This window comes from Clarias gariepinus, chromosome 18 (assembly GCF_024256425.1).
Source record: "Clarias gariepinus isolate MV-2021 ecotype Netherlands chromosome 18, CGAR_prim_01v2, whole genome shotgun sequence".
NCBI lineage: Eukaryota > Metazoa > Chordata > Actinopteri > Siluriformes > Clariidae > Clarias > Clarias gariepinus.
In genome coordinates this window covers 19,105,674-19,130,290 of record NC_071117.1, presented here as the reverse complement: position 1 = coordinate 19,130,290, position 24,617 = coordinate 19,105,674, and the positions used below count along the sequence as shown (strand labels likewise).

At 37.5% G+C, this 24,617-nt stretch overlaps 1 protein-coding gene across 2 annotated transcripts; it reads right to left on the bottom strand.

Annotated features, from left to right (window-relative positions):
* Positions 1–25: 25 nt before the first annotated feature.
* sugt1 (SGT1 homolog, MIS12 kinetochore complex assembly cochaperone) lies at positions 26–23,244 on the bottom strand. 2 transcript variants are annotated; one of them, XM_053476945.1, is made up of 13 exons: positions 23,160–23,244; positions 23,018–23,066; positions 18,315–18,405; positions 16,526–16,595; positions 16,025–16,095; positions 14,381–14,434; positions 10,347–10,375; positions 9,826–9,848; positions 9,549–9,645; positions 7,837–7,944; positions 2,147–2,243; positions 1,867–2,039; positions 26–837 (listed from the first exon to the last, which is right to left on the bottom strand). In XM_053476945.1, the coding sequence occupies exons 1-13, from the start codon at positions 23,171–23,173 to the stop codon at positions 736–738; spliced, it is 978 nt and encodes a 325-aa protein (XP_053332920.1). In that variant the 5' UTR covers positions 23,174–23,244; the 3' UTR covers positions 26–735. The 2 variants fall into 2 exon arrangements, with proteins under 2 accessions (XP_053332920.1, XP_053332919.1); XM_053476944.1 differs by lacking the exon at positions 23,160–23,244 and having other exon boundaries at positions 23,018–23,083.
* Positions 23,245–24,617: the final 1,373 nt, after the last annotated feature.

Sequence of the window (24,617 nt, the reverse complement as noted above, 5' to 3'; positions counted from 1 at the left end):
GATTAATAGAAAATACTCACTGAACCAAAGCAAACAAATCTATTTATTATTTTTCTTTTTTTAACCAAATGTGGAAAGCAATTGCTTTATGAACCAAACATCATTTAGGCCCTTCATGAAAGCTTTGCATCAAATATTCCAAGGGTGACAGAAGACAGAACTTCTCTGTGTAAGGCTTAATAAACCATTTTGAATATAGAAAAAAAATAGAGAACTTATATTTCCAGACCAAGAGAAAAATTTATTTACAATGTGTTTTAATATTCAAGGGGGAAAAAAACAACTTCTGTAATACATTGTAAAAATTGCCGAAATGTGTACTGATCCATGTCTGCTTAACAGGTGACGAGTGATACTCAAAAAGGTGAAAAAATGTCAGAGAGATTATGTTTGAGACAGTCAGTCTCCATTCACAGACTGCTTTAAAAAAACAAAAACAAAATAGGGGCAAAGAAAACGTACATGTGCATTATAAGGCTAAAACATCGAGGGGTGGTTCTTAGACACAGATGGACTTTCATCCTAGACCAATCTTCAGTGCCACCAGTGAATATTTACGAGCAATAAACAAGTGCTCTCTGCAACTGTTTGCCCCAGCTTGTGATTACGCACTTAGGTCTGAAGGTTTGAAGTCAAATGTGAAGAGGACATAATGTAAAGATAATGAAGCGAAGCCCAGGGTTGTGAGCTGATGATGGAACTGTATGTCTGGTGATATGATCATGCCAAGTTCCTTCAATATTGCTTATACTCCATATCATCAGGGGGATTAACGTCTACTTTTCGTTTGCCCACGTCTGTCCAGTTAGTACTGAGAACGGTGCCTCCTGATTCCATCTGTGTAAACATAAAAAAAAAAAAAAAAAAAAGTGTGATAAAACTCAGCATTTTCTCTCGCATGCATGGGAAGCGGACAAAGCTCAATTTGTGATTCTGTGTCACAAGAATGAAGTACAATTTTAAATAGTGTGCTCTTCACAAAACAAACCATATGCATGCTACATAAATAAAGCAAAGATGATTGCAAATTCATTAAAATTTTCCCAGGAAATGCTTTACAACTATTAAAAACATAATACAAATAATATTGCACACTCACATTGTTTTAAAACAGCCTTAAACTTCCACAATATGATGGCCAGTTTACGTATAAAAATGATTCCACATGCTACCAGAACCGTTCTTTCACAACTTGGGTAATTATAGATGTGATACGATCATAACACTGCCTCCAGAGGCATAATAATTAAACTTGCACAGGTAACATATCATCTTTGCAGGATCCTGTTGGCATGTGGGGACACTTATGAGTAAAAAAAAAAAAAAAAAACACTAAATACTATAGCATAAAACTTATGATATATTCATAAGTTTCATATTTCAGTTTCGCAAGATATATTTTCATGATGAGCAAAACTCAAAGCTGAAAGCATTAACGAGATTTTAATTCACATATTTTGCATGTCATAATAATGACAGAAATCTACAGTTCATAAATTAAACATTAAAGACTCCAAACATAGAATGCTATATCAGACGCATGATCAGGAGAGGCTATACAAGTGTCCCTTCTGCTGGATTCTGGATTTTTATTTTAGTTTAAATCTATAAATCTACTTTATTCATTTTCTGAGAAACCCTAACAAGCACTGGAGCCTTCAGTTTCCCAGTGGGAAGTAAGCTGCTAATATTTTCTATTTCTATCACAGTTTATAATTTGGTATGAAATCTAAGAAAGATCCTACAGGCTGAGAATTTAGTGTGCTGTGTATTGATCCTTTTACTAATGCATTCCTTACCAATAATGTTTATATGTTATTGCAAAAAAAAAAAAAAAAGGTGCCTGTATTCCAAGCCATGACTTACAAAGGATTTGTTCATGGCTCTCTTGACCTCATCCGAGCCGTCACAGTAGATCTCCTGGAACAGCTTATTCAGTGCTGCATCTCCCTCTAGCTTCTCATTCTTCTCTTCCTCCTTAATATCAACCACCAACTTGTCCCAGTTGCGGGTGTAGTGGGAGGATGATGGGTATTGGTCTGAAATGAGAATACAGGAATAACAAGAGACGAGCAGAAATTGAGAGCAGGGAATTGTCAGACTGACTATTTCTGAAAGGAGGAGATACGTGCTTCTTGATACTGACTCGGAGAGGGAGAAAAGTGCTTCACGTTAGGGAGGATGCCTTCGCCTTCCAGCTTCTCCCACCGGAGGGCTTCTGTCTTCTTCATTTTTATTTCAACCTGGGAGAGCAGAGCAAAAACAGACAATGAGCTATTGTCAAATCTTGTCACCTTGACTTGTTGCCTGGGCATGTGTAAAATGATCAGGATACTGGAAAAGCTTCACGTAACGACGACGACGAGCCATTCTGATACGAGCGCATTCGTCAGAAACAGTTGAGCACAACGGGAGCTGAGCAGCACCACAATCACCAATAAGCTTATAAAAGCAAGACGCACGAACCATATGGAAAGACCAGATAGGGAATGTTTTCATTAAAGTTAGCAGGAGATTGTTGTGCAGGCTGTTCGAAATTGGAAATAGTGATGCTAGTGTATGGTGATTGTTCGGGAAACATCTAGGGTAAGGAAAAACATACTTAAACATATACATATGATATGCGTTTGTTTTATTCTAAGCAATTTCCCCCAGTTTAAACTGCTTGCTCAATAATATAACACCGCTTTATCACCACCAAGCATCCGTTAAGACCAAGAACAGAAATATAAATGGGACCAAATTAAAATTTAGTCCAATGGAGCAGCTAAAAGCACCTTAATCAGTGATTTAGGTGGAGGCAATCAAGCTGTAAATTGAGAATGTGTGAAATAAAAAAAAAAAAACATCACACAAAACAAAGATGGATCCTCAAAAAAAAAAAATGTAGAGATTTTTTTTTTTTTTTTTTTTAAGGTGAGGTTGCGTTTGCCCTCTGAAGAGCAGGTGAACATTTTTACACCCTTCGTGCTTTTTGCAGCTTTGAGCGATTACCAGCGCTGACATGGATGATGACTTGTGAGGACCAGCTTATTATTTTTTTTTCTTCACTCACTCTGACTATGGAACATTAATCTCCTTCCCATATCTGTTGGGGCTGGGTGTAAGGGGAGGTGACAGGCAAGACAACCCCTGTGAATCCTGACGGGAATCAGCGAAGCTGCCTGACGGTGCCATTAGGACTCTGAGGGGTGGCTGGGGGAAAAGGAAAAAAAATAAAATAAAAAAATCCCACTATGCTACCCAAGAACTGCCAGCCTGTCATCGTCACAGCCATTAGAGCAGCCGGCGGCCATCCCTGGCATGTCACATATCCTGAGCGCTTAAACTCTCACCACCCAAAATACCCCAAAAGAAGGTTGTGTTTCGGGGGAAAAAGGGGGGTGGGCTTACACAGTGTCAATGTACAAGACACTGATGTCTGGCTGTGAATTTTAAGACATCTCATTAAGGAGAAATAAATAGAGACAGGCATGGAAATTAAAAGAGGATGGATGCGATTATTTGTTTACGATGCGAAATGTTCGGCTTCAGCTCGTGGCCTTTGCCTTTCCAATTCCTTCCTCGTCCGTCCATTCTGTCTGTTAAGGCAGCTGGTAATTGGTTCCTAGTCGTCCTGGCATAGCAAGCAAGGTCAGGCGCCGCACACACTGAGGAAATGGACTCTTGTGAGGGGTTGAAACAGTCAAGTAAGCAGAAGTTACTTTAATATATGTGAGAAAAACGGCACAGAATTAAACGTATCACGAGGAGGATTAAAACAGGATGATTTGTTTACCCGGTTTCATTTTGGGGGGTGGGGGGTCACACATGCATATAACAAAAAAGAAAAAATAAAGAGTCATGCACAAAAAGTATGCTTGCATTAACAAGTACAAAAGTCCAACTTCTGACATTGTAATTCACCTCGTACATGCGATGCCTTAGGCTCTCTGTTTTTCAGAGAGGGGGAAAAAAACCTATTTGCCAACTCAGAATTCCATGTTGACATTTCATTTGAGACCATGTTATACTGAAAGTGAAAACCAACCCCAAGGCGCTTTATTTAAAAAAAGAAGAAGAAAAAAAAAAGCTTTAGCTTTAAGAGTCTACAGCTTCCATCCATTTCCAAGTTTCTGAGCCCTAGAGAACCACTGACTTAGATCGAGGACTAATTACACAGCTAATACACACACAATGCACATAATTTACTGTTCACTGCCAAACGAAATCTTGATCAGTACGTACTGAAGTCTGGCAGCCTGAAGCAAACCACCCTGCAATTTATATTTAATGCTTTTGGGATATTCGACAGCAAGTAAGATGACGGCCGTAAAATTATATTCCTATAAATTCCTTAGATAAACAATTTACACTTACATTACAGATCATCTCCCTGTACAGCTCTAAACCTTTATTGTATATATGCTAAATCAGGGAGGTTTGCGGAAACAAGGTGGTTTACGGAGCTAATTAATTTGTGCACGACGCACCGGTAAGCAACCAGACGTTAAAAATAAAAAATAATGATGTGTGTGGGTCAGTCACCTAGAGGTCTGACGAGTGCTAGAGTTTGCCGCTGACACAATCAGTTTGTTCTGCGTGCTCTCTTGGTGTACTAAAATCTACACAAGTGCAACGTAAGGGGAAATAAAAAAATAAATAAAAATAAATAAATAAATAAATAAATAAAAAAATAGAGCATGATGTGGTAAGACAGTTTCAAGGTCACAAGTCTGCTGCATTTTGAATATATAGAGGCATACACTTTTAAAAACTAGATTGCCTGTTGTTCAAGGTTTGGTATGAAAATTAAAAACAAACAAAAAAAAGAATCTAAAAAAAAAAAAAAAAAAAGCAACTAAGAAAAAAAGAAAATCTAAAGCAGTTTTAAACTGCTTTTGTAAAACTGCATTACAATGAAGGAAAAAAGAAGATTTGGATTCCCAGCATGCGCCATGTTTGATGGCAGTGGGTCAGTGCTGAGCAATGCACCATGCCAGCATGTTTGCTAAAACCAGGTGCTCCAGAGGGGCCCAGCAGACCCGTGGACAAGTGGGGCTTTGTGAATGTTCAGGTTCAGCGTCCAGGAGTCTGTGTGTATGTGTGTGCATGAGGAGAGAGAGGGGAGGAGAGAGAGAGAGAGAAGGAGAGCAATGGGTTGCACCTCCCTCTCCTCTTCATCACGTTTAAACAGGGCCCTTGTTAGACCAGCCTATACAGACACCCGTGGTATGCACTTCTTCCCACCGTTGCCATGGCACATGGTTCAGGGTGGAGGTGAGGTGAATCTGGTGGGACATTTCTCAGAGACGCGTATTTAACAAGTGTGTGTGTGTGCGTGTGTGTGTGTGCTCTCACACCAAAACAATCATTTACCAGGCTTTGCAATGTGTTTGTTCGACAAAGGCTAGAAATTCAACAACTGGTCAACAAACAAAGACTGCAAATATCCATTAAGTTTTCAGTTACTTGATGGTTCGATAAATAAATAGATAGATAAATAAATTCCACAGCTAACGTTTGCTTTTGTTGTTAAAGCTTACTACCAACAAGCGGCACCCTTTTAAGACTGACCACACTGAGAAAACCACTTAATGTTAACTGTCATTAATCAAGCTCAAAACTGGTTTAACACGGGCAACACGACACAAGCCACACGCCTGAAATCTGCCACATTTCCTAATGACATGAGGCACAACATAACATGATAAACTGAATAAGATAAACAAAATTTGCAAAAAAGTGGGCTTGTTTTTCGTTTACTGGTTGATTAAACCTACTTGTCTTTTGGGCATAAAAGAACGGGCTAGAAATCTGTCTATCACTGGTATATTTAATTGGGTAACATTTGCATTACGAGTGGATAACGAGTGTGCCTCTGAGGAGTAGAATACCGCAATCATATTAGCCTGTGTGTTTTACCCAGCATGATGCAACCAAAATTATAAGGGTTTATTAGCACACCTCAGGCCAGCATTAGCTGCTACACATATGCAAGATGGCTGCACCACATGTCCTGTGTTTGTTCTGTGGGTTGGAGGAGCAAGACTAAGGCCTTGTTCACACAGGCGTTAAATTTTTGGATCAACGAACCAATCAGCTGAAAGTCCTAGACGTTTATGTTGCGTTTTGTAGTGGAGCTTGATTGACTTCTACACTGGCGTTTGTTTGGCTCTGTCTAACGCCAGCCTGCAGCCCAAATTGTAACGACTGCGAACGTCAGAAAAATGCTCCATTTTAACACCTGTGTGAATCCGGGGGAAGTCCAACATAAAAAGATGTCAGCAGTGTCCTTAAGTACATGTCCTAACTGTATACATTTGAACACAATACCATATACGAAATGATTAGATTGTTATTTTAAAAAAAAAAGAAAAAAAAAAAAAAAAAAAAGAGAACAAAAGATGCATGCCTTCTTCCTAAACACAAGTTCTCACCATTGTAATCAGTAATCTTTCAGATTAGTACAATGACAAATACTTCCAACTGTAAAGTTATAGCAATAGATTCGAAAGCCAGGAGCTGATTTTTGCTCTGAACCTAGCTGAAACCAATACTTTAATGACGACCAGTTCCAAGTATGAAAATCATTCCACATGCTCCCTGAACTACTACTTCGCAAGTTAAGTCCTGAAATATGACTTGGTCATTCATTACATTCAGGTCGTCAGCTGACTTCATTTTTTTGCCACATAACATTGCTGAATCTAAAACTGACCAACTGAAGCAACCTCAGATCATAACACGGACTCCAGAGGCATGATGAGTGCATGGCTACCAGTAATTAGCTGGACTTCTCAGACCACATGACATTTTTCCACTGCTCCAATGTGCAATCATTATTCTTCCAAACAAATTGAACAAAAAAAGGCGTTTTTAGTGGGACAATGGCGGCTCTGTGGTCGGTTTATCGTCTACCATGCAAAGGCCCGTGTTCGATTCCCACCCAATGCCCAAACCTCAGCCACTGGATGCAGTGCCGGACCCAGGACTGGATAAAATGGGAAGATTACATCAGAAAGAGGACCAACAAAAGATTTTCTTATAGCCACATAGCTGTTTAGCCTCAATCCTGTCAGTTCTCATTACATTGTGCATGTGGAAATGCTTCTACTTTTAATATTGAACATCACTGTGATTTCTACTGATTTGTTGTTACAATACAACTTCAAGCGATCCCTGATCACGATCAATTACAAAAAATTTTTCCTGATCACATTTCCTCCAGGAGGTTGAATGATCAGCTTTATCCTTAATTTCCAAGATTTTAACAGCTGTAATTTCAGCAAATCTCCTTTGTTGCATTCTAGTAAATTTCAACATTTTTAAACACAGTAACAATTTTCTCAACTTCAGGATCTTCGCTCATGGTAGTTTATGAAATGAGAAGCTTCATACTGCACTGGGTTAAAAGAACAGTTGCCAGTTGAATCATATTACTCACTCATCTTTTATACCGCTTTATCCTGTATTCTGGGTCGCAGAGGAACCTATCCCAAGCCTATCCCAGGAGGCTTAGGGCACAAGGCGGGATACACCCTAGACAGGATGCCAATCCATCACACATCACATACATACACTCATTCACACACCACAGGCAATTTGGAAATGGCAATTAGCCCAATTCGCATGTCTTTGGACTGTGGGAGGAAACCGGAGCACCCGGAGGAAACCAACCAAACATGGGGAGAACATGCACACAGAGACACAAACGAGCCTGGCCAGGAATCGAACCCGGACCCTGGAGGTGCAAGGCGACAGTGCTAACCACTAAGCCGCCTGAATCATATAAATCATTTTCCATTATCATTAATTATCCAATGAATGGTTCATAAGTATTTGCTTATGGCATACCTTGGTGGAGAAGACCCTGTATGTGCTCTGCTCAGGAACCACAGGATGTAGAAGTTGGATATGTAGGCAGTAATCCTCACCAGATGGTAGTTTCACCACTGCTTTTAACTGTAGAGGGGAAAAAATATATATTTATATATATATATATATATATATATATATATATATATATATATATATATATATATATAATTTTGCTTTTATTATGTCAGACTGACTTTCAATATATGCACTAGTGCTCAAAAGTTTGGAATCACTTACTAAGTCCATCATTGTTTCTGATTTTTATTTTGTTATCCTTTGTAAAGTAAAGCTGAAGGCGTTCAAAAGGGATTATTGCTTTTTTTTTTTAACAGTTAATGTTGACGTATCTGCTACTCATGATCTGTAAAGCCTTCATAACAGCTCTAATCTGAGGTGCTGTTTGTTAATTGGTGATTTCTGAGGATGGTGACTCTAAATGAACTTCTCTGCAGCAGAGGTAAGTTTTGGTCTTGCTTTCCTGGAAAGGTCTTTATGAGAGACCGCTTCATCATGGTGCTTAATTCAATCGGTGCAAACACACAGGAACTGTTTCAGAAAGGCTGACCCCTGCGTATTAAAATAACAACTGACTGCTGTTGTTGTTACATACTGTAATTATTCAATTCCATGTTTTATTTCATAGTTTTGAAATCCCCAGTGTTGTTGTAGAAAGTAGAAAATAAACTCCTAAAACAAAAAATAAAAAATTAGCAAGTGACCCCAAACTTTTAGGCCATAGTGTAGATTATTTAAAAACACTTGTTAGCTGATTTGGGTGAATGAATTGAAGATCAGGACTCTAATTCAAGCAACACAGGCAGAAAATCTAATACGGACATGTGGTAAAATCCTAACAGTATTCGCTGATGAGAGTTATTTCTGTCAATAAGATTTTACAGATCTGAAAAAAATACGTAGACCAACACAACCGTGTTCTGCTAAGGCTTCGCTGCAGGTCTGGTGAGAAAGAAGCCAGGGGGGGTTATGTTTGATGCCCTAGAGTGAATCACACAGGAAAGCAGGAAGAAATGGAAGCCCCCAGCCCTGAAACTTATCCTAAGGCTTAGCTTTGAGGTTTGCTTCAACTCCATGTCTCCTGATCATGCCTCTTCTCTCTCTCTCTCTCTCTCTCCCCTCATCCTCCACTCCCAGCACATATTCAGAGTTTGTGCGCTTTAGAGGAAGAAGCTTTGAGCTGGCGGGGCCTCCTCATTAATGCCGCGCAGACTGCTGGTATATCCCGGCGGGAGCCGTGAAAACAGCCCGCAGGCAGGTTCCCCTGATAGCGCTGCATCCATATTTTATCTCATCTCCAACTCGTTTGCAACCAAATTATTACACTATACTCGCATTATCCGTAATTAATTTATAGGATCCACATCAAACCACAGATGAAACTTTGATTTCACTTTTATTGGGGAGAAAACTATAAGATAAGATCCAGAGGAAGAAGGAGTAGTGCTGTATAGATTCCACTCTTCTATCTCTCTTATTCAGGGATGCTTCATTGAAGGACATAAGCAGTTTTGTGAGGTGGCATGTTAGCCACTGTGACAACATGTTACATGTCTGTTCAACTGTGTTTTTTAATTTAATAAAAAATAAATCACTACTAGATGAAATGTCTGCAAACATCATGATTAAGATAAAAAAAAATGAATGTAAAACATAAAAGATCCAGTTGTTACCTCCTTTTCCTGGAATGAGACACGAACATCTTCTTTCTTGATGTTTTTTACCATTAGGGTGATGGTAACTTGAGATTCTGTCTGGTACCAGTCATGTCTAAGGAGACGAGAGGGAAAATTTGAGCAACTCACTATGGCTTTAGTAGCACTTTGACTCAAATGATCAGAACGACGATTTTATTAAAGTATTCGCTGGACACCGAGGCCGAGTTTCATTACATCACAGAGCATTATGTGGTATAACAATGCATCGGTCAATAATTCTCTTTGCACTTACTTGACATGTGGAGCTGCAGTTTGCTGTTCAAGTCGAGTACGCATTCCACATGAAAGAAACGGGAAAGACAAACAAAGTCACAGATCAATGAAAATACAACAGAAAATAGCTCTGATATTGATAACCACACAGTATCTAATGTCTGAAGTGGTTTCATTTAACGTGAGCAACAGTGCCCCCAACTGGGGAAAAAATATATTAAAAACACAAAGAAGACTGCCCTGAGTGAAAGGAGTGTCTTGGAGCTATCTTTGCATGAACAGAGGGCTCACAGTACGTCTGCTCGTTTGCATGTAATTTCATTACATTTAACCAAAAAAAAAAAAAAAAAAAGAGAGAAGATATTTCTCCCATTAACTGAGCAGGACGTGAGATGAAAGTTCACACCATGACGGACATAACCCGGATCAAAGAGTGTGCAATCTCCATGTTAATGTCAGTCATGTGTTCATGTTATCTTCATTCACTCGCAATATTAATGGCTGTAGTAATTACATGGGACGGCGTGAGAGCGTACATACCGCATTTGAGGTTCCATTTTGGTTTTGTGCTGTTACAAAGGAAGCAGAAAGATCAAGGCATCAATTAGATAAACCATCAGTAGACTCGCGCTAAATATAAAACTCACTTTCGACAAGCCATCACGCTGCATCTGAATGCAAATAAAATAGCTAATTAAACCATAACCATTTTCCACATCGTAGGGCCCCTTTATAAAATAAATTGCATCAGAAGCATACAGAATTATGACACAAAAACGCACATTTTGAAGAGACACAAATTTCAAACCTCGTTATCTCGCAACCATTTATGCAAACGTTTTAACCGCCATAACCAGTCTCCTTATAACAAACTTCAAAAATATTTTCTCACTGGAAATAATTCTATAGTTTGCGAGCTGTTTACCATTCCGAGTGCAGTTTGCGGCAGCATAAATACACGAGTCTAAGAGGTCTTTTTCTCTCAGTATTAAGCTGTTATGTCTCATAAATTATTGAATATTTTCATAAACAGTATGAGATGGAGCTTGCAAGCATCCGACGGCACATTAATGACACTTAAAATGAGGTCGCATTTCAAAAGGAGGGGGAGGAAGGGGGTGGAGCGGGGAGAAATGTGCAGAGGAGAAAAAAAAATCTTTAGTTTTGAGTTCTCTCTATTTTTGTTCTATATGGAAGAGCCAGAAGCTGCCAAAAAAAAAGGAAAGAAAGAAAACTAAAGAGCAGACAGATGGTAAATGTCCTTTACGACATAAAAGGAATGTGTAACGCTTTACAATAAAGCATCATTTCAATACAAAAAGGAGGAAGACGGCCTTGATCAGTCTAGACACTACACATAATAAAATCCTTCTGCAAAGGGCAATGTGCTAAAGAACACAAATCTTTTTTTTTTTTTTTTTTTTAATTCAACCCTTGGAAATATGACTTATGAGAACTTGGTGCAGAACTGACAGTCACTGCCATGGAACAGCATGCTGCTTGATTCTTAAATCAGCTAAAAAAGCCAAAGAGTGATGCTGCTTTTAAAAACAACCATGCTGCTCTCAGCGTGTACTGCACAGTGCTATTCTAAAAGACACACACACACACACACACTTCTGCTGGTGGCAAGTTCAACAGGGCTGTTTATCATGTATATCAGTGCATTAACAGTTATTTGTTGCCCTCGGGCATTCGTTTCAGCATGCTGGGTCTAAGAATAGGCCCTGTTTGAAATATTGTGAGAGTGAGCGAGCTGCTAATGGAGATCACGGGTCAATAAGCTCACTTTTGACATGCACGTTTAACTAAGGGTCATTACGATGCAGCAGCCACTGAATACATACTAATATTTACTCTGCCAGCTGTGCTCAAGTCTACTTTCAGAGATCTACAGAGCTTAAAAAAAATCTGAATATCAGACTTAAGCACATTGGATTACTGTGGAAAAAAATGAAGAAAAAAAGGGGAGAGATGTTTGCAGTTATTTATCATGAGAACAATTTTTTTTATCATGAGAACAATTTCTATATGGTGTTCATTACCTCTTTAAATATATTTTACTAAACAGATGAGGCTGCAAATTTATACAATTCTGCAAAGTAATTCATGGTAACAATCATTTAAAAAAGACTTATGTGTATCCCTGGAGATAAGCTATAGACTGATCATTCAAAATATTATGCCCAGCGCTGTAGGTTTCCCTTGTGCCACCTCGGGGGAAACAACTCCACAGGACCTCTGGGGGTTTGCTGTGGTGTCTGGCACTGGGACATTAGCAGCAGGTCCTTAGGGTGCTGTGAGATCATGCACAAAAACTCCTCAGACATTAACACAATCTCTGAATACAGCATAAATCGATATAGACGATGAGTGAGTTTATAATTTCTGAGAAACATTATGTTAAAGGAATATTTTTATATAATACATTTATTCACCTGAACTCTGGGACACACATACTACTTCATAAACAAACAAACAGCAGCAAGTTAGCCCTCAAACACTGACTATTTTTGTAGATTTTTCAACAAGCTATTTCCTTTTGTGTTGAAAAGATGGTTGAGGTTCGTATGACTGTGTGATCACGTCTCCTACAAAAAAAAAAAAAAAAAAAAGATAGATATCGGCCCAAATATCTTCACCCTTACTTCAAAAACATTGCAGACTGCCCCGACTGATGGGCTGTGCACTACGATGGTCAGCTAATGAGTGTAGGGCATGGGAAGCAAGCAAGAATTTTAAGATATTGATGCATGTCAGTGTGCTTCTAACTTGTCCAGAAGCCTTTTATTTTCAAACTGTTGCTTTTTTTTTATTTCACTGTCTCGCATTCAATCAGCAGGAAGCCTAATGCCCACACTGCCTCGTGAGAATTGCTAAAAGAAAGACGGAAGAGGGGGAAAAAAATGCTGCAGGCGAATAAATGAGCTACGGCCCAGTGGCAATCTGAGACACGGTAGTTGGAAACCTCTGCTCCATGATATCAAACAGAACAAAGTCACACAGCTCAAATTTGCAGTAAAAATTCTTCAGAGTTAGAAGCAAGCTCTATAAACTCATCGCTACGTTATTCAGCCGGCTGGCTAAGCCACTGCTGAGTTCCTATAACGTAAAAGGGATGGGAATCAGTCACCACCTGATACGATGTCATCATGATACCAAGATGCCGATTCAAATTATATTGTGATTCTGTAAGTATTACAGAGAATATGAATAATATTACATTGTTGTCACCTTTGAGTTTATTTCTCCTGAAACATACACTATAAGCGTAACGTAATCTTGCCCACCACTTCTAAAAACCTGTCTAGGAGAACGGTGTCATCGGTGATCGATTAAAATTATTATTTTTTATTTGTAATTTGATTAACTAACAGCGGACAGTTCCCTCACATCGCTCCTGCACCTGTTTATTCCGAAACTGTGAGAGTAGTTTACTAAAAAGCAGCATATGCCACAAACGCCATCTGTTGTAAAAAGGAGAAGGGCGTACTGGCGGGCGGTGATGCTCTGCAGAGAAATGCAGTTTTGCACGGTGAGCGACTGGGTGACAGAGGCTACAGAGAGCGAGAGAAGCGTTCTCTGAAGCTGTGACACGACGGATATTACAACACAGGCCAGATACACAGTAACTCCCTTTTCTCGTTGTTTAAATGTTCTTTAACTTTTGTAGCAGCTTCGAATTCTATGAAAGAAAGCAGCAAATATGCTGTGTTGTTAACTACCAGACTACATGTAACGTCCTTTTGTGCTACAGTAGCTAGCAAGACAGACTAACTTTAGCTACTGTTAGACCACTAATTTTCATGCATTTACCCCGCAGATATGAATATTCAAAAGTATATTTAGAGAATGCACCATGAGGAAGAGAAAGAGAGAAAAAAAGAGAGAGAGAGAGAGAGAGAGAGAGAGAGAGAGAGAGAGAGCGCATGAGAAATCCAACTTATTAAACCCTCCCTACCACCTACCATACTGGTAAGCAAAATGTAACTTTCTGCTGTAAATATACTATAGTATATATAGTATAGTATTTTAATTAAATATTCAAGATCAAGCATAATAAACATCTTTTAATTCAATTTAAACCAGTGTTTATCTGTTTGTCAGGTCAAAACTGACCTGAGAGAAACAGACTGGAAGGGGAGCACATGGATGCATGTCTGGGAATACCCATAAATGGACCAGAACCAGAGGGGTTGGAGCTCTTCTTTGAAAAGTCCAGAAAGATTAAATGACAAACAGTGCCATTTGTGTAGGACAAACAGTGATTGGTTCATAATTTTCTTGACATACGAGTAGATTTAGGGGACGGTTAGTAGGTTGAAATGAATAGAAATATCAATTCAATCAAAACATTGTAATTTCTGGTTTGTTGTATGTGAAAGTGCTGGCTGGTAAGGCTATTTAAGCAATTTTCCTCTGGGATTAATGAAGTTCTTTGAATCTTAAATAGACTGTTCGTACTATGTATATTTTTTAAAGAAGTAATTAGGCAAAAATAAGCAAATAAGAAACCTAATCAGATTCTTTGCAAAACTAGTGCTTTTAAAATGTTTTTAAAAGTCTAAACTTACTTGCCATTTTCTCTTCACAATTCTTGATCCAGGTTGAAAAGGCTTCATTAGCACCTGTGAAAATATAAACTATATGTGTACCTTGGAACAAAGATCATGCACACGGTCAAATACGAGGCTCACATGAGAAAAAAAAAATTACCATATTGTTTAACAGGAAAGTGTACTAGACATGGCAAGTTTTTGTATTTTGGGGAACAGAGCTAAATTGTTGCTGGGAAATATAAACAAACAAAAAGAACTCGACACCAAGAGGAATACTTGAGCCAGCATCAACTCTGGTTCATTTTGGTACTCTCCATATGGCTAAAATCCCCTCATAAAAAGTTTTTTTTCTATCCATTTAAAAGTGTGATACAAACTACAGACGGACGGACAGCCTGAGGACACGATGCTTTCTACATAAAAATAACACCTCTGAGCACAGGAATAAAAACAGCCTTGGACAAAATTTCTGTTTTGAATATACAATTATTACAATTACTGTTCCAAATGTGTTTGGGTCTATAACACAAAGATAATGATTTACAGTTTATTTTATATAACCTAGGGTTGTTGGAATATTCCCAAATATTTCATATAGGCTATAGGGAACTGCATGCAACATACATGGATTTTTTTATTTAGTTTTGTTTTTAATGACCCGCCCCAACATGCCCCGCAAATTGTCAAAAGTGACAATTTCTTTACCCGCCCCAACCCAAACCGCGGGGTCTGCGAGTTACCAGACGACCCGCGCATCACTAGCGCTGTTCATAACAGGGTTTGTTGTATGGTCATGAAAATCAAAAAAAAAAAAAATATGAATAATAAATTAAAAAATTACCTGGAATTTAGCAGTCATTTTTCCAGACTTTGAAAAGTCACGAAAATAACAGTTTTTAATAATTACGAACGCTTTGGCATTTCCAAAAAAGAAAAAGGAAAAAAAGGAATCTTGGACGCAACTTCTCGAACAGGTTATTAGCAAGCATGCAAGGAGTCTGGATGGCAAGTCTAGCTTGGCTAACATTATATTACAGCTGGGCCGTAGTGATTACCAATACAGTACACTTTTTTGTCGATATACAGGGTGTGCCCCCCTTAAAAAAAAAAAAAAAAAAAAAACCTGACTCACTTTGTAGTCCAACAATATAGCCGATTCCTGCTCAAATGACCTCAAATTTTTTATAAGATTTGTAAAAACAAACTAAGCTATGTTTTGCTTTGGATTGGGTGTGCCAGTGATAATGAAAATGTGCTGTTGAAATGGCCACCTGACTTGACACCTTGTGATTTTCTTCTATGGAGCTATTTGAAAGGATTGGTTTTACCAGAAGCCTAAAAGAAGTCAAGCAAAGAACCACTGAAGCATATTGAACATTTGTAAAGCTTTGTGAAATCAGTTATAAAATCAATATCTGTTTGAATATGTTGTTAGAATTTTTTTAATGGAATTTTGATAAATAAATCTTTAATTTTTCAACATGAAGACTATTTGAGCGACATGCACTGTAGTGGGTCAGATATTCATATTTTAAATTATGTAATTTTTTTTGGAACACCCTGTATTTTTAAATTGATCAAAATCTTAAAGGCAATTAATCGATTATTGATTAGATCATTAACATCTCTAATTTAGGCTTCAAGCACAAGTTGACTCACCTTCAAGTCCTTTTCCAGCTGTGAAAGCCTGGTGTGCGGCACTGATGTTGTTCAGATGATATTCTGCAATTCTGTAAACAAAATGTATACTGAAATACTACTGAAATGGAATCAAGATACTGTAGCCAAATAAGGAGTATAAAGAAGTAGCAATTGCATCTATAGCGTTGTGTGATTTAGGCCAAACGAAGGCATGGGGCTGTCTTTCTACACACATGGAGGCATTGCAGAACATCGCAGTAATGAACATTTAACCGTGAGTGAATAATAGACGACAATTTGAATGAACTGAAAAGGGAATAACAATTTAAAAAGCCTCTGTAAAAGTGAATATTTCCTATTACTGAATAATTAGCACTCAGTTCTGTCCAAATTTATTTGTATAGCACTTGGACTTAGTCATAATAGAAGCTTTACAGAAATGTGTGTGCGTGCAGTATGTAGCATTTAACAAACTGCCGTAAAGGTGGATATGGGCGATTATATTGTAAAGAAACTTACCCTGTCCTCAGGAATGCCAGGGCCATACCAGGCTGAAGCTGCTGTGCTTTCTTAGCATCATCAACTGCTCCTAAAGAAACAGTAAATCAAAAAATAATTTAAACACGCCATTATCCTGGAAGACCTGGGTCAAGCATGTTTTTGGGGAAAAATGTTAGTTTTTTTTTTTCCTTTTGTTTGTTTTTCTGCATGTTTGTAGGACTCAGAGTGGAGGAAAATAATTATTTCCTAATGTCTTTTGCAAAAGCAAAGTTTCATGCGCTCTTTTCTTATCAAGCACTATAGTAATACGATGGATGTGCACATGCTTCCGAATCACACCATCTGCCGTGCTACACAAACCAGCCAATTTGACTAATCAGTGGTTGACACCAATAAAAAAAATAAATAAAAAAAAAACTGCATCTCTCTGCTTAGGTCGCATGGACAGGACCATTTTAATATTAAGCTAAAACGTGGACCTTTGTTTTAGATGGAAACCTTTTACAATTCAGTTGTCTAAGGCTTACATGACAAACATTTTCTGTTGTTGTGATGCTCAGTGTTTGCTCATGCCTGACCACTGACTGATGGAGAAGAGAGCAAAATAAATGTTAATATAATATAATTATATTAAATGAACACAAACATTATGTTTCTTATTTGTATGTTACCTGATCATTTTACCATTAATAGCATTAAATCTGACATTCTTTCGACTATTAATGGCAAAATCTTTCATCCCAAAAAGATATTTGTAAACAAAAAAGTAAAATTTCTTAATAGTTCCACGTTAAATATATACTTGTCGAATCAACACAAAAAATATTAATCAACTTAGGAGAACGTAATTAATTTTCCAGGTACAGAATGTTTGTGAGCTCTGTGAGGTGAAATGTGAGATGGAGGAAGAGGGGGCGGGGCTTCCAGTCAGTGTCAGGTAATATCAGAGCATTCAAAACACCTGTGCAAATCATTTTAGACTCATGTGTCACCTGCCTCATCTCTTGTACTCATTGGGTGGGAAAAAAAACAATTGAACGTTTTTCAACAATTTAACAACGGTATTTCGCTGTAAAAAATGCAGGAATCAAACTGTTTAAAAAGTTGTAAGGTAGCTTAGCACAAACTGGTCTAAATAAAATAAATATATAACAAAAATAAACATCACTGGATATTGTGGCAGAGTAACACTGCAGTGATACGGCAGAAACCCAACATAAAGCTCACTTTTTTTCTGATGCAACAATGAAAACATGGTGGAGTCACTTCTTTGTAAAGTATATCTAGACATAGTGAAGCAGCTAGTTACGTTCGTCAGCAGTCATCCCGAAATATTACAACTGCATCTCCTCATCTAACACACAAGCATAAATAAGCACGGCACAGATATACTTGCCAGTCTACCCACTACAGAGCAGACTGAGAATAAAAACTGGAATCACACGCTTGCAAATGGTAGATTGGTGTGATAAATGAGTGTAAGTACACCAAAAATTTTTTGGCTAGTTTTATTTAAGTTGCGTACGTGAATTCCTTAATACAAGAAACAGAAGCTAAAGCTAAAAACTAATTGTGTAATGTGCAAAGTTGGGTGACAATTATTTTTTATTTGGCTGTTAAAATGAAGCAATACAATCAATATAAGGATACACATGATTACAAAAACACATTACAACCTTCAAAGCTTTAATAATCTAAATGTTTAGATTATAATCAAAATGTTTGACAAATGTACTAAAAGTGGTCACAGGAGCTTCATAATAAAGAAAGATAACACACACACACACACACACACATAAGCACATACTGGTATAGTCTTTGAGCAGGATGTGTGCATACGCTCGTTGACACAGCCATTCTGCGTTATCAGCCGTATCACCCAAAGCCTCATTCAGCTCCTATTATCAAAAAACAAGAAAATATCATGATAAATTAGACAATAGACAAAAAGACAATATGAACTTTAATTAACCAGTGCTGTAAGGCTGTATTTGTGTTAATAGTATAACTTAACTTGCATACTGACATTTAGAAAGAAATCAGATGACAGAAATATTACTGCTGCATGATCTGCACCAAAATAACACACTTTTTTCTTTTTTTTTTTATTACTACACACTGCGACTGAGATATGGGTAGTAATAGGACGATATTGTGGTATTTTTTTTTTTTTTACTTTTCCTTTAAACATGCCAGCACAGCATTTTAATCAAAACACCTTATCAGAAAACTTATTTCGGAATGCTCACAGAGCAAATCAATAATGGATTTTGGTGAATTACTCATTTCTATTTGGCAGTAAAGATGGGGAAATCATTTCGGTTACATACCGCAATTCCGCATATGACTTCAAAATATATATTTTTTAAATTGATTTTTTATGTCTGCATGTTTGTATGTAAAATGTTGCTGTTTCTCTAGAATCCTACAGGGGGTGCACTCTAAACTTTTTACATATTCTTAGACAGCACATTACAGGTAGGAGCAAATTATTTGCTGCACTTGGGGTATTTTTTGTTTGTAATAACAAAAAAAAAATAATTAAAAAATAAAAAAAAACCAAGATATTTATAGAGTCACAATACAAATCTAAACAACGCCTAAGTATTGGGGACCCCCACTCCAACCATGCCTACACAACAGACCATTATTTCTTTTTATATATAATGCTCTTCATTATACTTAGTCAGAAGGGATGTGGCTACATGTTATGAAGAAAATGTTATGCCCTGACAATCTCCACTCATAGTGAAAAAAAATAAATAAAAGGAAAGGAAAGTAGAAATCCTTGTTTTATTAACAGATTAACAGTCTTGTATGAGAAGATTGTAATTAGCACACACTGGCATGTCAAAATAAAAGCAAGTTGCCCATCTTAAGATAAGCCAATTAACAGTCAGGTGTATTGTGGCCGCTATCTAGATTTCAACATTTGTTGCTGTTAAACCCTAACCAGTAAAAAAAAAAAAAAAAAAAAGGACAGAATACAGTAGTACAAGATTTTAAAGTGCATGGAATGATGAAATGATAAAATAAATCATTTTTTTGTTTAAAAATAGTTTAAAATAAATGTTCAATTAAGTTAAGCAATTCCATGTACCATTTGTAATTATTAAACCTTTTTTCCCCCCAGAAAAAGTTTTCCCTATTGTGTCTGCCCAATGTCCTTGCAGGGCATCACTTTTATATAAACACATTGTATGGGGTGTTATTCTGCTAACAGCACAGTGATTTGCCAACAGTTTGAAGGTTCTTTACAGGGCTACAAGTAGTGAATTTTACACGTTATAGTTAGATTAATTGTAGTGGAATGTCTGAGAGACAAGTTAGTTCCTGTTCTCACTTATGTTACATAAACCCTCATTCGCTCACCCTCATCTCCCTTTGCCCCCCCCCTCCCCCTCCCCCTCCCCACTTGATTAAAATTCTCTGTCTCATAAATCAGATGTTGTTTTAGCATAGAAACTGGTAGGCATAAACTCCTCCGTCTCTGTCCTGAAGATTTTCCTTTGCTGAACAATTTTACCATTTCAGAAATAACCTATAGTTCATGTGACTGCAACAATGTGCTGTGCTGTTCCGTAAAAATAACAGACTTCTGATTAAATAACAAGAGCCAATTTATTTTGCTAATGTTCTATACGATTATGTGTAAATATAAAAAATTTAAAATGTATCATGTGCAGTAAAATAAACAAATACAAAAATAAATAAAATATCACAACTCATTGTTACTTAGAATCAAGTGGCCTCGCACCCCCAATAGTGGATGTTTGTTTTATTACAGCATTCTTCCAATTATTTAATTCTGTCTGATCCTTCAGATTTGAAAATTTAACCCTGTTGAGATGGCGGTATAAAGTAGATAACCTTGCAGTCAGAAAATTGGAAGACGGAATAAATAAAAGTCAAAACATGAAAATAATTACAAAGTAGGCGCTTTTACCAATTCATTGTACAAGATCATTATGAGTGAAACCAGTGTATATTGTTACAACAGTTTCCAGTATTATAACAGCAAAACCTTGAGAATGCTAGTCCTATGAGCTGTATGAAGAATACTCTGGACTCAAGCTACTTTAGTAAACCCCAAATAACCCTGAAATGTTGTTTGGTAAAGAGCTGCTGAAATGTCTTGAATGTATACATTAGGTTATGTGTCACAATTCTAAAAAATATACATTAATTCATTAATCTTCTATACCTCTTATCCTGTGGCACTGACATGCTCTGAGATCATTAGCTACTCTTTTCAGTTAAATTTAGTGATTTTTTTTTTTTTTTTGCAATTTATGTATTGTTATACTGATTGCAAAATCAACTCTTTCTTTAGTCTCTATGTTTGCATTTGAGGTGGTAAAATGTTTCCCTTTAATCCAAAGTATTTTTTACTAGACACATATTAAAAATATTGAATTGTAATATTTCTTAAATTCTGATACTTACAGAATCGCAATACAAATCAAATCTGCACCTAGGTATCATGATAATATTGTATAATCTGGTCCCTGTTGATTCTCGTTCCTATTAGCTTTAGCATAGCATACAAAGTGCTATTTAGACAGCGTTATGGCGATTCATGGTGGTGCTTTGTAAAGGTGCGGAAAAGCTGATGACGTGGTACAGTAAGGACATGAATACAACAATTACTTTTAAACAGCTCCAAAATGCACTGAAAAGATTGGTAGCCGAATGTAGCTGTTGCTATAATGTCGTGGCGATCCTCTGCGTGCTGTATGCTTTTTGGACATCTTATTTGTCTCAAGCAGCTAAATTACTGAAAGGTTTTAAAGTATTAAAAACTAATAAAAGTATTAAGCATTAAATGTTGTGTTGAAGGACTTCACCAATTATTTTCCCCCCTAAAAATCTTCTTCACCACACCTTTAATTGCTTGAATAACATCAAAGCGACATCACACTAAAAAGGAGTGCTGTTGTGCTAGATATTGAAACGCCTGTGATGCGGCCCTCATGCCTATGACCGCATCACAGCTGTGCTAATATCCACCAAAACAGCCCAACCTACAACTTTCATACAACAGTTCCACAAAAACCATTTATCATCCACAGACTGTGATTTGTTTGGTTATTTAACCAGCTATTTTGCTCCACCAACACATATCCTTTTATGACTAACTGTGACTGTCAAAGCGGGTGACTGATTAACAGGGGTGTAAGAATGTTTTACATTCTTATAGGTACTGTGTAGCCAAAAGCTAAAACCATGGCAGTGGTGGGCAGTCCTGTAAATATTGAGAGTTTACACTTATTCTGCTTTGAAAAACATCAGCAACATTAACTTCTGGGTTCCACGGTTGACCCCAAACAGTGTTTGTGGATTGTACGCAATAGCTTTCCATTTTTTACCCATACTAAATTATGCCCTTGATTAGGTGTTAGACAGCGAATTGGGATACAGCATTGTTTTAGAAGGTAGTCAGCTTTGTATCTTGGGTTTGGCATAAAATAAAACAACAAAAACAGTTCAGAAATAATTCGGAATGACTTCGGAGCAGCTAGTTAGGTGAAAAAGTGTTGTTTAAGATGACATAAGATCATCAAATGTGTTTTTTTGCTGAAAGTGTTTCCTTGGCAGATTTTAAACATGGGTTTTTGGCAGGTAGCACTGTGGACAGTAATGACCGAGGACTGACACATGTGAGGCGCAGTGATACATATAGTTAAGTGTCTAAATTATGTTATTGTCTATTATCAGCACTCCTGGGATGCCTCTCATCCGTTCAGATTGCTCGGTTGGAAGAAACTTTTATCATTCAAGGTCGATTCAAGAGAGTTTTCCGGGGGCCCCTCGCCCAGCTACGATTGCCTACAGAAGCACATGATCGACCTATGGCAGACCTAAAATACAGACAGGCAACAATTTCACTGTACGGTTACCAACGACTCAACATGACTTGTATATTTGTAGCACTTGTTCGCAAAAATTAAAATGAAAGTTGAAGCAGCCAACTGTCAATGGCTCTATATACCATGCTATTTTGGCCCGAGACCTGAGACATCTTGAAACAACCATTCCACGGTAGTTAACTACAAAACCATCAAAAACTGGTATTGGTGAAAATTTTTGCTTTTTAGCTCATGGTCAGTCATTCATACATGCATGCATAGTTAATGTTGACTAAGATAAACAAAACACAAATCTAGGTTAAGCTAACCTCATAACACAGATGAATCTGTGCAATTCGCTTACATTCCTGCTGTAAAGTTACCTCTTAGGTGTCCAAGCACCTAACCCACCAACATGACCAGTTAACTGTGACACAGTTATGGTAAACTAACTCACCTTTACCCCCCATCATCATCATCATCATCATTAATATTATCTTACCTAGCTAGTAATTTCGAGTTATCTTTTCCCTGAAACCGTGCTACCCAAATAAAAGTTTAATTGACAGGTTTTTAGAGTTCAGTACGTTAGTGTGTAATATCAAGGTGGTTAAATGAGTTAGCTAATTACAAAGCTAGCAGTTAGCATCTATTACATTACCTTAAGAGCTTGTGTTGGGTCCGCGTCTATGAAGCTGTCAGTAAAACTCCTGCAACGCGAGGACATTTTTAAAAATGTATTACTTTAATTACAGACCTTTACAACACATTTATACATTTATAACAGTTAGAAAAGCACATACTTGTCGCTTGCCATTGGCCCTGCTCTCAATGCTCGTGCTTTGCTTCTAGAAAGTTCTTGCGTTTTCGGTTAGTGATGTTTTTTTTCCCTCCTACCGATATTCAGTAAACCCCGCCCTCTCGCCCTATGATTGGCTGACTGCTGAGGCGATCGCGCCATGAACCAATCATAGCAAAGAACGCCGGGTGCTGCTAGGGAATCCAAGTAACAAGAAGAACCGTTTGTCCGAATACAGGTGGGTTAGGAAACAAATTATCTAGCTTCCTGCAAGCTTCGAGAAACAGCCAGGACAAGCATTTGTGTTGTGTTTTAATTGTGAATATATACACAGGAAAGAAAATGCAATATTTATACAAATACGTGATTTATGAAAGCTAAGTGAAGCTGAGCATGCTTGTGTGACTGAAGACGGAAGTGACATAAAGCGCAAATGCCGTCTTTATGTATTACGTTTCATAAATAAATCTTACAACAAGTATGTTCAGTTTAAAGCTCAAAAATACACGTGCTGACGATGTATAAGGTTAAAATAAAACTTTTATTTTAGAAATATTATTTCAATTATGTTATTAAATCCAAAATAATTGTACAAATTATCCATCTGAAAAATTAATACATAAAGTGATAATACACAATAAAGATATGACAACAGAATTATATGGATAAAATATAAAGGTGTGTAATTATTCATTTATTCATTGTCTATACTGCTTATCCTGTGAACAGGGTCGCAGGGGGTCTGGAGAATATCCCAGGACACTTTGTGCACGAGGTGGTACACCCTGGACAATCCATTGCAGAGCACAAACACACACACACACACACACACACTACGGGCAATTTAAGATGCATGCATGTCTTTGGGCTGTGGAAGGAAACCCACCATGCACGGGGAGAACTTGCAAACATCATGCACACAGACCTGAGGCAGGAATCGAACCCGGAGCCTGGAGGTGTGAAGCCACAGTGCTAACTACTATAAACTTGTTAAATAATTAATTAATTCATTACTTAATTAATTAATTCGCCTTTTATACCGCTTACCCCATACAGGGTTGCAGGAAACTTGGAGCCTATCCCAGGAAACCTCGGCACAATGCTGGGTACACCCTGCACAAGGTGCCAATCAGTTTTACTTACTTTAGATCAGGCTACTGATCTAGCAAACTGATTAAATGACTGAAGAAGGAAGAAAAAAGTGCCTAAGAACAAGTGCAAGATTTACAGCCTACGCCCTGTGGTCACATGCAAGGGTCACAAATCTTACACTCATCATGGTTGTACACATTATACAGTTCTCTTGATAAATTTTACAGTCTATAATGCTGGATGTAAAATGGTCATTAGCCATTATATACAGATTTTCGCTTTCATTTTTTTAAAACATGCTTTCTGCCATGTTTTTTTCCCTCTCTTGAACATACTGCTCTGTCAAACAGGTTATTTTATGTGTTGTTGT

Coding starts and splice junctions, on each gene's coding strand:
- sugt1 (XM_053476944.1), bottom strand. CDS start 23,083: ATGTCCTCGCGTTGCAGGAGTTTTACTGACAGCTTCATAGACGCGGAC. Junction 16,596..18,314: donor CCTGCTCAAAGACTATACCA/GTATGTGCTTAT, acceptor CTGTTTCTTTAG/GAGCAGTTGATGATGCTAAG. Junction 2,244..7,836: donor ACAGGGTCTTCTCCACCAAG/GTATGCCATAAG, acceptor CTGCTCTCCCAG/GTTGAAATAAAAATGAAGAA.